At 51.9% G+C, this 12,794-nt stretch overlaps 1 protein-coding gene across 1 annotated transcript; it reads left to right on the top strand.

Annotated features, from left to right (window-relative positions):
* Nucleotides 1-1,941: 1,941 nt before the first annotated feature.
* LOC135890488 (fish-egg lectin-like) lies at nt 1,942-12,530 on the top strand. Its single transcript, XM_065417909.1, has 5 exons — nt 1,942-2,067; nt 5,946-6,173; nt 7,605-7,944; nt 11,408-11,580; nt 12,478-12,530. The coding sequence occupies exons 1-4, from the start codon at nt 2,016-2,018 to the stop codon at nt 11,550-11,552; spliced, it is 765 nt and encodes a 254-aa protein (XP_065273981.1). The 5' UTR covers nt 1,942-2,015; the 3' UTR covers nt 11,553-11,580; nt 12,478-12,530.
* The last annotated feature ends 264 nt before the right edge of the window (nt 12,531-12,794 follow it).

Genomic DNA, 12,794 nt, shown 5'->3' with positions numbered 1-12,794 from the left:
ATTTGTCCATGGGACTTGCACACCAGCTGCTGGGGAAACTGAGGCAAAGGAGTACTGCCCAAGACACTGTGGGATTGGTGATTTACTATTTGCATACTTTTGAGCAACTGTTGCTGTGTTTTCCCAAATTATTGCTGTATTTCCCCCCCCACACACACACACACACACTCACACCCCTTAATAGAAGTTTTCTTTGTGTTATATACAAGCGCAGTGCTGGCGAGTGGGGAAGGCACCCTGGGGAAGTATTTAATTTTTCCTGGGTTTCTGTGGGGGGACTTGGGATGGTTTTGGTTTGTTATTTTCAGAGGATCCCCTCAAGCTTCAACCTGGTCCTTGTAGCTGCCGACACCACCGGGCAGAAGAATTAGGTGAGGGATCCAGTACAAGCCCTGGGCCTAATCCTGGAGACCTGGCTCAAGCAAACGCCGCAGAAGTCAATGGGTCTGGGTGGCAGGATTTGGCCCCAGCATGGAAAGTTTACCGAACTTTAATGAAGTGTCCAAAATCCTATACAGCTGATGGAGAATTAATGTCACTGGGGCCTTCCCTCTCCTGCCCCTGAGCCAGAGGTGTCTGCAGAGCGCCCTGGGGTCCCCTCTGGTAGCCAGAGCTTCAGCATGATTGTGCCACACCAGTGTCCAGGATACAGCCTCTGGCAGACTCTTATTCCTTGCAGTGCTCAGAAGGGCGGAGTAGGAGTGGGGGAACCAGCGCTAACTAGGGGAGGGTGGGCTGAAGTCTGTGGGGTTACTGGAGTGAACTCGGGTGAGGTCACTATGGCGGGTCTGACTCCTATTAGCCTGTCGCCACGTTACACTGAACATTCACGGAGCTGTGTTCCTTGTAGGCTGTATCTACCCTGCCAGCAGAGGTGTCATTTTCAGCTCATGTAGACAGGCCCATGCTAGCTTTAATCTCGCTAGCTCACTAACCATAGCAGCGGAGCCATCAGTGGGGGCTAGCAATGCGAGTACATATGCAGCGGGCCGGTGGGGGCTAGTACAAAACAGATCAGAAACCTGTGTCACCTCACCCTCTCTGCTATGGTTAATGATCTAGCTAGTTTGAAGCTAGCACAGGCATGTCTGCAAATCTCACCTCTGCTCACCGTGTCGACATAGCCCTAAATACAGTTCTTAAGGGGCGCGCTCGAGATGTGTCCATGTGGACATCCCCCTTTTCCAAAATCACATGGGACCAGTACTGGTATCAACCCTTCACCCGCAAGGGCACCCTCCAAACACTGAGTGTAATAGCTCCTTCCCTCTCTGCATCACAGCTCAAACAAAAACCCTGGGCCAGTTCACATGCCACTTACCTTAGGAGCTAAAAGACCCAGAGAGAAGTGGAGGCTGATTCCCTGACTGCACCTTGTCACCAGAGTTCTAGTCTCCTGGGGATTTCTGAGCCCGCCCTGTGTATCTACCCCCAAAACAAACATTTGCAAGGTCATTGGGAGAAGGCTGCATTCCAGATGTTAACCACAGCAATCCCAACGGGTGTGGCCGGGGGAAACACTTAACCCTTAAATCCCTCCATTCCATAAGAACATAAGAACGGCCATACTGGGTGATCCATCCTGTCCAGTATCCTGTCTGCCGACAGTGACCAATGCTAGGTGTCCTAGAGGGAGTGAACTAACAGGTAATGATCAAGTGATCTCTCTCCTGCCATCCATCTCCACCCTCTGACAAACAGAGGCTAGGGACACCATTACCCAGAGGCCAGCCAAGTGCTAACCTAACAAACACAATACCTGCTGGGCTGGCTGGCATACAAGGGATCCAGTGTCACAGATGCTATGAGGAAACCCATAATATTGCTCAACAGTCTTTGCTCCAGGATATGGTGTTGCCACGTGAGAATTTCCCTATTTCCTCATTGAGGATGGGGAGGGGCACCCGGGGAGGGAAGGTTGCTCAGTCTGAGGCTGTGCTTGAGCTATAAAAGCCCCTGGACTGCCCCAGCGCAGCCACTGGGAGAGCTCCCATTGTCGAAGTTGTGCCGAGAAGATGATGCTCTGGGAGTTCCTGCTGCTGCTGCCCCTGCTTGCAGGGAGCTCAGGTACGTGGGAACAGAGATTCTGTCAAAGGGTTTGCAGACGGCTCTGTGGGTCTCTCAGCCCCACTGCAGGACTGAGTTTGGATTCACTGCCACATTTTGGGGAATTGTTTTCAGGCAGATGCTCGTGGGTTGGGGACCAGATTTTCCTCTGCACGTGGCCTGCACCTCGCACATTCTGGCCCCTGCAGTCTGAACCAATGACAGTAACACAAACACTGATCATCTGGTTTTTGAAAGGGTCTCACTGAGTTGTCTGTTGCCCGTCCATTCTGCAGGAGCTCTGTGCCCTGACTGAGCCCGCTCCCTGCTCCCACCTTCCCAGCCCTGCCCCCAGGCTCAGCCCAGCCGGGTAGTTTGACTTCTATATTTGGGGGGCGGCTCCAGTCAAACCAACGGGGCCATGCATGGGCGGGGGGGGGGGGGGGAGGGGGCAAATTCTGTGCCGGCTCACAGGGGCACCATTTCAGATTTGGGGGCGGCGGGGGGGACTTTAACCGTGATTCCAGGGGCTACTTAGGCAACTGAAAACTCTCATTTTTTTTCCAGATAATAACTTAGAAATCTCTGACAGGAGCATTGTATCTAATTTCTATATCTAGAAAGAAAATTAAATAAATATTCGACCCACTCAGCTCTAATACTAATGTGTTCTGACATCTTGTGGCAAGTCACTTATGGGACACTGGTTGGGTTTCAAATTGTAATGTACCTTCTTACTCAGAGACGCTTACTAAAGTCAGAAGGGACCATCGTGATCATCTAGTCTGACCCCCTGCAGCCACAGAACCTCCCCCACCCACTCCTGTACTAGACCCCTGAGCTCTGGCTGAGTCACTGAAGTCCTCAAATTATGTTTTAAAGACTTCAAGTTACAGAGAATTCACCATTTACACTAGTTTAAACCTGCACATGACCAATGCCCCATGCTGCAGAGGAAGCGAAAAACCACCAGGGTCTCAGTCAATCTGACCCGGGGGAAAATTCCTTCCCAACCACTAATATGGTGATCAGTTAGACCCTGAGCATGTGGGCAAGATCCACCAGGAAGATACCGGGGAAAGAATTCTCTGTAGTAACTCAGAGCCCTCCCCATCTAGTGTCCCGTCTGCAGTCGTTGGGGATTTTTGCTCCAGGCAATCGCCAATGCGCCATTCACCATTATAGGCAGTCCTGTCATACCATCCCCTCCATAAACTTATCAAGCTCAGTCTTGAAGCCCGTTTTGTTTTTTGACCCCACTGCTCCCCTTGGGAGGCTGCTCCAGAACTTCGCTCCTCTGATGGTTAGAAACGTTCACTTAATTTCAAGCCTAAACTTGTTGATGGCCAGTTTATATCAATTTGTACCTTAAATAACTCCTCTCCCTCCCTGGTATTTATCTCTCTGATGTATTTATAGAGAGAAGTCATATAGCCTTCCTTTGGTTAGACTAAACAAGCCGAGCTCTTTGAGTCTCCTCTCATAAGACAGGTTTTCCATTCCTCGGATCATCCTAGTAGCCCTTCTCTGCACCTGTTCCCGTTTGAATTCATCTTTCTTAAACATGGGAGATCAGAACTGCGCACAGTACCCCAGAGCGTGAGCCCTTTGGGCTCTGGGGCTGACAGAAGCCACGACACACAGGGTGGGGCAGGAGGCCGGGCCCATGGGGACAGAGCACGGTGTTGCCCAGCCTGCCGGTGGAGAGGTCGGGGGTGAAGGGAGACAAAGCCATGGGCTCCTCAGTCCTGCTGCCCAGACACCATGAGCTGCCAGGTCCTGTGGGCACTGCAGCACCCCCGCCCCATGCAGGCACGCCCAGGCCTGCTCCCTGGCCCTCGTTGAGCCCAGCCTTGCTGCCCCGGGGCTGTGGGAAGGAGCGGGATGGTGATGATCCTAGTGCTGGCCCTGGTTGGCTGAAAGGCACCAGCTACCTACTCTCTAAGCCAATCAGAATCCAGCAGATCCAGAGCCATCCATAGACAAGGCACCATTGTCCCTCCCCTGCTCCAGTGCCCCCCAAGTGGCTGGAGCTAGGTCTGAGCCACCCGACCGGCCCCTGGGACAGCACACCCTGGGGACAGTGCACCCACTGACGGCCCCTTTAGTGCAGCCCCAGGGCAGAGCTGACACATTACCAGCAGGAGAAGCACCAGTGCGTGCTGATGGCCCATGGCTCCTTCACCAGGGACCCCCACAGAAATGGACTCCTTCCGGTGGGGCAAAAAGCGCACACTTAGTTACCCAGCTCTCAGACCCGCTCCCACCCTGCCGAGGCAGCATCCCCCTGCACCGGCTCACAGGGCCTGGATCCCCCTGCACCGGCTCACAGGGACTGGCAATCTATTTAGCTCACCAAAAGAAGCTTAAGGGGTGACTTGATTAGTACCTACATGGGGAACAAACATTGGATAATGGACTCTTCAATCAAGGAGAATTAACAGGGACGGTAATTAACCATTGGAACAATTTACCCGGGGTCATGGTGGATTCTCCATCACTGACAATTTTCAAATCAAGACTGAATATTATTCTAAAAGCTCTGCTCTAGGGATTATTTTGGGGCAGTTCTTTGGCTTGTGTGATACAGGAGGTCAGACTAGATGATCACAATGGTTCCTTCTGGCCTTGGAATCTATGAATCTATGAAACTGGGTCTGCCTGCAGCTGCTGTGAACATTTAAATTGCAGGCAGCTTCTTGATGGGTACAGTTTGAGACCTTCCTGAGCAACACATGGGGTTTCCATATGGAGCAGAATGGAAGAGCCCCCCTCACTTCTAAACAAAGGTGTTATGGAAAAAGCTCTCAGGCTATCTCAAATACCCCCAGAGAGGAGATCTGCTCTTGTGACCCCATAACTGACTTACACAACTTCGTGGGTGGCTCTTCGGACTGTTCTCTCTAGGGGATGTATCCCGTAGGAACAGAACAGAAATCCCAACAGAAGCAGGAGGGCCTTTTCCATCTTGAACCCTGAGCATTTGTTTATGTGACGTCAGCTCTGGTGAAAGATCCCCAGCTCTGGAGCCATAAGCCCTCTGTTAATCCCCAGTGCTGTCTGGGTAGGGGCAGGGGCAAGGGCAGGGGAAGCTTCCCCCATAATGTGGCTCAGCTCTGACCAGGAGGGACCACCTGTAGTGGTGAGACTGGAGCTCCGTCTCTGTGGTCGATATAATCCTTGGCCTTTCTGTTGCGGATGGCAACAGGGAGCTAATTAGCACCAGCTGTGATTCTAATACTTTGGGAACTAGAATAGGACACCCAAACTCATTTCACATGGGCCTCCAAGCAGATATTAGGTGGTAAGAACATTGGGCCACCACCCTCATATTCTGGATTCAGACCAGTGAGGGACGTGTAAGCAAAGGTCTCTACATTAATGATCTGGAGGATGGCGTGGACTGCACTCTCAGCAAGTTTGCAGATGACACTAAACTGGGAGGAGTGGTAGATACGCTGGAGGGTAGGGATAGGATACAGAGGGACCTAGACAAATTAGAGGATTGGGCCAAAAGAAACCTGAGGAGGTTCAACAAGGACAAGTGCAGAGTCCTGCACTTAGGACGGAAGAATCCCATGCACTGTTACAGACTAGGGACCGAATGGCTAGGAAGCAGTTCTGCAGAAAAGGACCTAGGGGTTACAGTGGACGAGCCCAGCGCTGGGGCGGCAGGGGGTGCGGGTGGGGGGGACAGTCCAGGGCTGGGGCGGCAGGGGAGTGCAGGGGGAGCCCAGGGCTGGGGTGGGGGGCAGCCAAAATTTTTTTTGCTTGGGACGGCAAAAAACCTAGAGCCGGCCCTGTCAGGCACCCAGACCCCAAGCTCTCTCTCTTTTGTGGCTATTTCTCCTGCTTGCTAACAAGTCCACGTGCATGAACATTCTCAGTCTGCTTTTCAGCTCTGGACTGCATTGAGATACCGGGGTCATTAAAGCAGATTGATGCCAGTAATGGGCATGTGTTTGGAGTGAACAGCGCAGGCAACATTTACACGCTGTATGGAGACAGCTGGGCCCAGCTGCCAGGCTCCTTGAAACACGTCACGGTTGGTCCTGCCGGAGTCTGGGGTGTGAACAACAACAACAACATCTACAAGCTGGTGGGAGGAAGCTGGCAACAGGTCACAGGTAACGTATGAGCTTTGATATGTCGTGGGGACGACAAAATTAGCCTCTGTTAGGATCCTGTGCCCAGTTCCAAACTCCGACCCCATGTGGTTGTCAGAATTCCCACCAGATGGGCCACTCTTAGGGTCTGACTACAGCTTGCCTGTATCGTTACATTGGTACCGGTTTTGTACCATGAACTCTATAGGGAAGCTGATCTAGTTGAATTGGTGCAACCTCCGAGTGTAGATGCAGTTGCACAGGTATGAAGGTGCTTATGTCCATACAGATTATTTTGGGAAATGTAGTGAAATAAGCGATGCTGATATGAGCCCCTTGTTACTGGTCCAATTGTGTGTTCACTGGGGGGTGGCATTGCTTTCATTCTATGTGTTTCCAGACTGATACAAAGCAGTACAAAAACACGCGTAGTCCAGTCCTTAAACTGAAATCAGAATGTTCACACAGGCCTGTCTGCACATGGTTTGTACACCAGTCTGACTATGTTGGATAGGAGTGTGATTTTCTACCAAAATAGCTACATCCATATAACTTTCTACACTTGGTGTTATATCCATATAAAGGTGCCTTTTACCGCATATCCTCTGGGTATAAGCACCTTCAGACCGGTGCTAGTAGCTGAAAGCCCAGGCTATCACACAGGTGTGGCAGTAGGACCAAGTAATCTGTGCAGTCTAGATGTTCTACGCTTCAGAGTGACACATTGAGAGGTGACAATCCTGAAATCTTATTATATAGATAACTGAGCCCACAGTAGAGGCTTTGTACTACAGGGGTTTACACTGGCTTCACACCATTGGTTAAAGCAGTGCAACCTTCTTGTGTAGACAAGGCCTAATCGACTTAAGGGAAATGAAATCAGATACTCTTAAAGCAAACTAAATGTCCTCACAGGCTTTGGCAGCAGTTGAATTAAATTAGGGACATTTAAACTGGTGCAATGTAGTGTGTACACACACCCTGACACTCACAAGCCCCCTGTAAGGCGGGAACATTTATTGGCCCCATATTCCGGGCACTGAGAGATTAACGTCCATGTTTCCAAACCTGAGTGCACAAATGTTAGCACCTAACTAAGACGTCCTGATTTCCAGGGGTGCTAAGCACTGACGACTCCCACTGGTGTCAATGGGAGCTCTCGGTGCTCAGTACCTCTTAAAATCAGGCACTTGTTGCCCTAAGTGACTTTCCAAGGGCCATTAATCAAGTTGGGAGAGGACTGGCAACCAAACCCAGGAATCCTGATCTCAGGCCACTGCTCCAAACACTAGACCCCACGTCTTTGACTGATTTCTCTCTCTCCTCTCACCCCTGGTGTCTAGTTATATTTCTGGCTGAGTTCTCAATAGGTGGTTTACTTCCTTATTTTCTCCATGCTGCTCCAGCCCTGCTCTTTCCTCTGAACATTGTTTTTCCCTTGTTTGTTTTTAGGGCTGCTCAAGCAAATTGACGCAGGTGGAGACATGTTTGTCGCTGGTGTCAACACGAATGATGACATCTACTGTCTGTCTCGTCCAGCAGTGGTCTCTGCGAACGGTGCCTCTGCCTTGCCCTGGGTCAATATTGCAGGAAAGCTGAAGTACTACAGCTGTGGTTTGTGGGGCTGCTGGGGAGTTAACTCAGCTGATGATATCTATTTCCGGTTTGATGTCACCCCGGATCCTTGTGCAGGATCCAGGTGGGAGCAGATTCCAGGCAAGCTGTCCATGATTGAGGTCGGGACCGAAGGCTCTGTCTACGGCGTGAACAGTGCAGGACAAATATATCGCAGGTACAGTGGTACAATGAGGGATCAGTGCCATTCATACCCGTCACTAAGAGCACAGAGAGAACAGGATGTTGCCTGATGCTGTGGAGCAAGCCGACTCCAGTGCCTGATGTTCGCTGATTGCCTAATGAGCTGATTCCAGGGCTCTCCAGCATCCCAATGACCACACAATGCGGCACCCACTGTTGCCTAATTGAGAGGACTCCAATGCTAACTAGCAGGGAATCAAAAAAGGGAGTGAGGCACACTGCAGAGGTTCTGCTGTCTTGGGGAACTCTTGGAAGCCTGAGCTCTGCATATTATAGGTAGCACAGATAGTCCTGCTCATTCCCGTCACAGCGCCTCTGCGCACCCAAACTGCGCATGTGCCATCCCCACAGAGTGATGGAGCATCCTCCACCCTAGGGTTGAGAACATAAGAATGGCCAGAATGGGTCAGACCAAAGGTCCATTTAGCCCAGTATCCTGTCTTCCAACTGTGGCCAATGCCAGATGCCCCAGAGGGAATGAACAGAACAGGTAATCATCAAGTGATCCATCCCCTTGTCACCCCTTCCCAGCTTCTGGCAAACAGGGGCTAGGGACACCATCCCTGCCCAGCCTGGCTAATAGCCATTGATGGACCTATCCCCTATGAATTTATCTAGTTCTTTTTTTAACCCTCTTATAGTCGTTTTGGCCTTCACAACATCCTCTGGCAAAGAGTTCCACAGGTTGACTGTGCGTTGTGTGAAGAAACACTTCCTTTTGTTTGTTTTAAACCTGCTGCCTATTCATTTCATTTGGTGACCTCTAGTTCTTGTTTTATGAGACGGAGTAAATAACACTTCCTTATTTACTTTCTCCACACCAGTCATGATTTTATAGACCTCAATCATATCCCCCCTTAATTGTCTCTTTTCTAAGCTGAAAAGTCCCGGTCTTATTAATCTCTCCCCATATAGAAGCTGTTCCAGACCCCTAATCATTTTTGTTGCCCTTTTCTGAACCTTTTCCAATTCCAGTATATATTTTTTTGAGATGGGGCAACCACATCTGCACGCAGTATTCAAGATGTGGGCGTACCAGGGATTTATATAGCGGCAATGTGATATTTTCTGTCTTATTATCTAGCCCTTTCTTAACGATGCCCAACATTCTGTTTGCTTTTTTGGCTGCTGCTGCACATTGAGTGGATGTTTTCAGAGAACTATCCACAGTGACTCCAAGATCTCTTTCTTTAGTGGTAACAGCTCATTTAGACCCCATCATTTTAAATGTATAGTTGAGATTATGTTTTCCAATGTGCATTACTTTGCATTTATCATCATTGAATTTCATCTGCCATTTTGTTGCCCAGTCACCCAATTCTGAAAGATCCTTTTGTAGCTCTGCCTGGGACTTAACTATCTTGAGTAGTTTTGTATCATCTGCAAATTTTGTCACCTCACTGTTTACCCTTTTTTCCAGATCATTTATGAATATGTTGAATGGGATTGGTCCCAGTAGAGACCCCTGGAGGACACCACTATTTACCTCTCTCTATTCTGAAAATTTATTTATTCCTACCATTTGTTTCCTATCTTTTAACCAGTTACCAGTCCATGAGAGGACCTTCCTTCTTATCCCATGCAGGGCCGGCTCTAGGCACCAGCCCTCCAAGCATGTGCTTGGGGCGGCACCTGGAGGGGGGCGGCGCTCACCCGGGGAGAGCGGGGCCGCAGCCGGGCTCGCCGCCCTCCCCCGGCGCTCTGGCCGGTCGGGGAGAGCGGGGCCGCCCTCCTCCGGCGCTCTGGCCGGCCGGGGAGAGCGGGGCCGCAGCCGGACTCGCCGCCCTCCCCCCGGCGCTCCGGCCGGCCGGGAAGAGCGGGGCCGCCCTCCCCCGGCGCTCCAGCAGGCCAGGGAGAGCGGGGCCGCGGCCGGACTCTCCGCCCTCCTCCCAGCGCTTCGGCCGGTCGGGGAGAGCGGGGCCGCGGCCGGGCTCGCCGCCCTCCCCCCGGCGCTCCGGCCACCGGGGAGAGTGGAGCCGCGGCGGGCTCGCCGCCCTCCCCCGGCGCTCTGGCCGGCCGGGGAGAGTGGGGCCGCCCTCCTCCGGCGCTCTGGCCGGCCGGGGAGAGCGGGGCCGCAGCCGGACTCGCCGCCCTCCCCCCGGCGCTCCGGCCGGCCGGGAAGAGCGGGGCCGCCCTCCCCCGGCGCTCCAGCAGGCCGGGGAGAGCGGGGCCGCGGCCGGACTCTCCGCCCTCCTCCCAGCGCTTCGGCCGGTCGGGGAGAGCGGGGCCGCGACCCGGCTCGCCGCCCTCCCCCCGGCGCTCCGGCTGGCCGGGGAGAGCGGGGCTGCGGCCGGGCTCAGCGCCCTCCCCTGCCACGCTCCCCGCCGAGGGGCGGGGGGCGGCGGGAGGCTTTTTTGCCTGGGGCGGCAAAAAAGCCAGAGCCGGCCCTGATCCCATGACAGCTTACTTTGCTTAAGAGCCTTTGTTGAGGGACCTTGTCAAAGGCTTTCTGAAAATCTAAGTACTCTATATCTGCTGGATCCCCCTTGTCCACATGCTTTTTGACCCCCCTCAAAGAATTCTAGTAGATTGGTGAGGCATGATTTCCCTTTACAAAAAACATTTTGACTCTTTCCCAACAAATTATGTTCATCTATGTGTCTGACAATTTTGTTTTTTACTATAGTTTCAACCAGTTTGCTCGGTACTGAAGTCAGGCTTACCGGCCTCTAATTGCCAGGATCACCTCTGGAGCCTTTTTTAAAAATTGGCATCACATTAGCTATCCTCCACTCATTTGGTACAGAAGCTGATTTAAATGATAGGTTACAGACTACAGTTCGTAGTTCTGCAAGTTCACATTTGAGTTCCTTCAGAACTGTTGGGTGAATACAATCTGGTCCTGGTGACTTATTACTGTTTAGATTGCAATTGCTCCACCTGGCAGCAGGGGTTCCTGTGGAGCCAAGCACAGGAACTCAATGTCCCCCCGTGGGCCCAGGCAGGTGGAGGAAGACACTTCCAGACTGGAATGGAGTGGGAGCAGGGGAGGGAAGAGAACTGCCATTCCCGGGGGGAGCTCTGGCATTTCCCCCTGCAGCGCTGTGGGATTCCCTTGGTGTTCTCTAGACCGCTCTCTCACTGGCTTTCATTCCATGTCACCTGCCAAGACAGAGGAAAGGCCCCATGTAGTTTTGAAGCAGGAATGTTTCCCTGGAGAGGATGTTCCCTGCCCTTCTGCCCTCAGCCCACACCGCAGGGAGATGAAGCTTGCAATGCTCAGCTCTGATCCTGCCATCTTAATAGGGTCTAGCCAGACACTCGTGTAGGAGGATGGGTGCTGCAATGCAGGGCCGTGAGTGGACAGCAAGGAGAAACATGTGCTGGGGCTACCCTCTGGGCTGCACTGAGAAGCTGCTCTCCACAGGCTGGGATAGAGGCAGAGTCCTTCTCTTAGCAGATCCGTATTAACACCAGTCCTGTCAACTTCCTTTCAGGGATGGAATCACTAAAAGCAACCCCATCGGCACCACCTGGACCCAGATGGCCGGTTTCATCTGCAACTGCAAACATGTGTCCTATGACCTGGGCCAGCTGTGGCTTATCACTGACCAGGACAAGATTGTGAAATGCCGGACCTAAATGAGACTCCCACCATCTCAGCCTCACAGTGATTAACAGTATCCATTTAATCTCTCTCTCTCTCTCTTCCCTCTCTCCCCTCCTCCCCCCCCCCCCCCAGTGCTTAATTTGTACCAGCGTCAGCTGAGCCCCGGCACCTCTGGGCTTGGCAGTTCATAGTCCCGGCACCTCTGGGTTTGCCGTATCAGTTATGAAAGTAACAAATTGCTTGAGCCGCAGCACCTCTTTCATTACAAATTAAGCCCTGCTCCACTGCCTTGTCCAGATTTTCTACATTCCTTCTCCAGCCAGTGGTATGAAGCTTTTGTTTGAAGGGTAAAATCGAATCCCACAAAATAGAGCCACGAAGGTTCATCATTACCTGCTCCTTCGCTGCCTCTGCTGCCCCCGCCCCCACCCCCGGACGCACATACTTCTCTGATAAAATTCAATGGCTGGAAACTGAACACAGCAAGGTCCAAGCTGAAAACAAAGGGCAGTGTTTTTAGCTATGAGGGAAGTCAACCATACGAACAGATCCTCAAGGGATGTGGTAAATTCTCCATCCCTTGGAGTCTTTCAATCAAGACTGGATGTCTGTGTAAATGCTCTGATATACTCTGTATCAACTGCATGCTGTTGGGTGCGATGCAAACGTCACTGCATGTCATCTGTGGCCTGTGTTCTGTAGGCAATCAGACTAGACGGTCATAATTGCCCCCTTCTGGACGTTATAGTTATGACTCTAACGGAGCCCATTGCATTAGCAACACACAAAACTGAGCTAGGGCATAGGAAGAACTTCCAAGAGAACCAGAAAGAAAAACATAATTGAAGGAACCCCCAAGTAGGTAATTTTCTCTGCCTTTCTGCAAACTTCACCGTCACCAACTGCCTGGTACAAGGTTCTCCCTCAGTTAGCCTGATTTCAGCCTCTCCACTTCAGAAGGTCCCGGCATGATCAGCTCAGAATAAGGAACCAGGGCCAAGTTATTACACACACGCTGTCCTGAGTTCGGTGCCAGAAGCTCTGCATATCCAGCCCTCTCCCCCTGCATTTCCATTCTGATAAATCCCAACTACCTGCATCACCAGATAAGAAAGAAGAGAGGCCACATGTATCCAACAGGATGGCTGTGGAGCCAGAGCTGCTCTCTCTAGGCTGAGCAGGAAAGGGCTGGTAAAGGTTTGAAGTTTCTGTCTTGCTCACTCTTGTTGGGGGAGCAGCTGGGATTCCCCTCTGCTTGGGGCTGTGTTTGTGCC

The sequence above is a fragment of the Emys orbicularis genome, chromosome 16 (genome assembly GCF_028017835.1).
Source record: "Emys orbicularis isolate rEmyOrb1 chromosome 16, rEmyOrb1.hap1, whole genome shotgun sequence".
In the NCBI taxonomy this organism is placed as follows: Eukaryota; Metazoa; Chordata; order Testudines; family Emydidae; genus Emys; species Emys orbicularis.
Note: the sequence above shows the minus strand (reverse complement) of the source record. Positions and strands in the feature narration are given on the sequence as shown.

Excerpts from the sequence above, each read along its gene's own strand:
- LOC135890488 (XM_065417909.1), top strand. The coding sequence starts at position 2,016 with ATGATGCTCTGGGAGTTCCTGCTGCTGCTGCCCCTGCTTGCAGGGAGC. Across the intron at positions 2,068-5,945 it reads CCTGCTTGCAGGGAGCTCAG|CTCTGGACTGCATTGAGATA; the intron begins GTACGTGGGAAC and ends TCTGCTTTTCAG. Across the intron at positions 6,174-7,604 it reads AAGCTGGCAACAGGTCACAG|GGCTGCTCAAGCAAATTGAC; the intron begins GTAACGTATGAG and ends GTTTGTTTTTAG.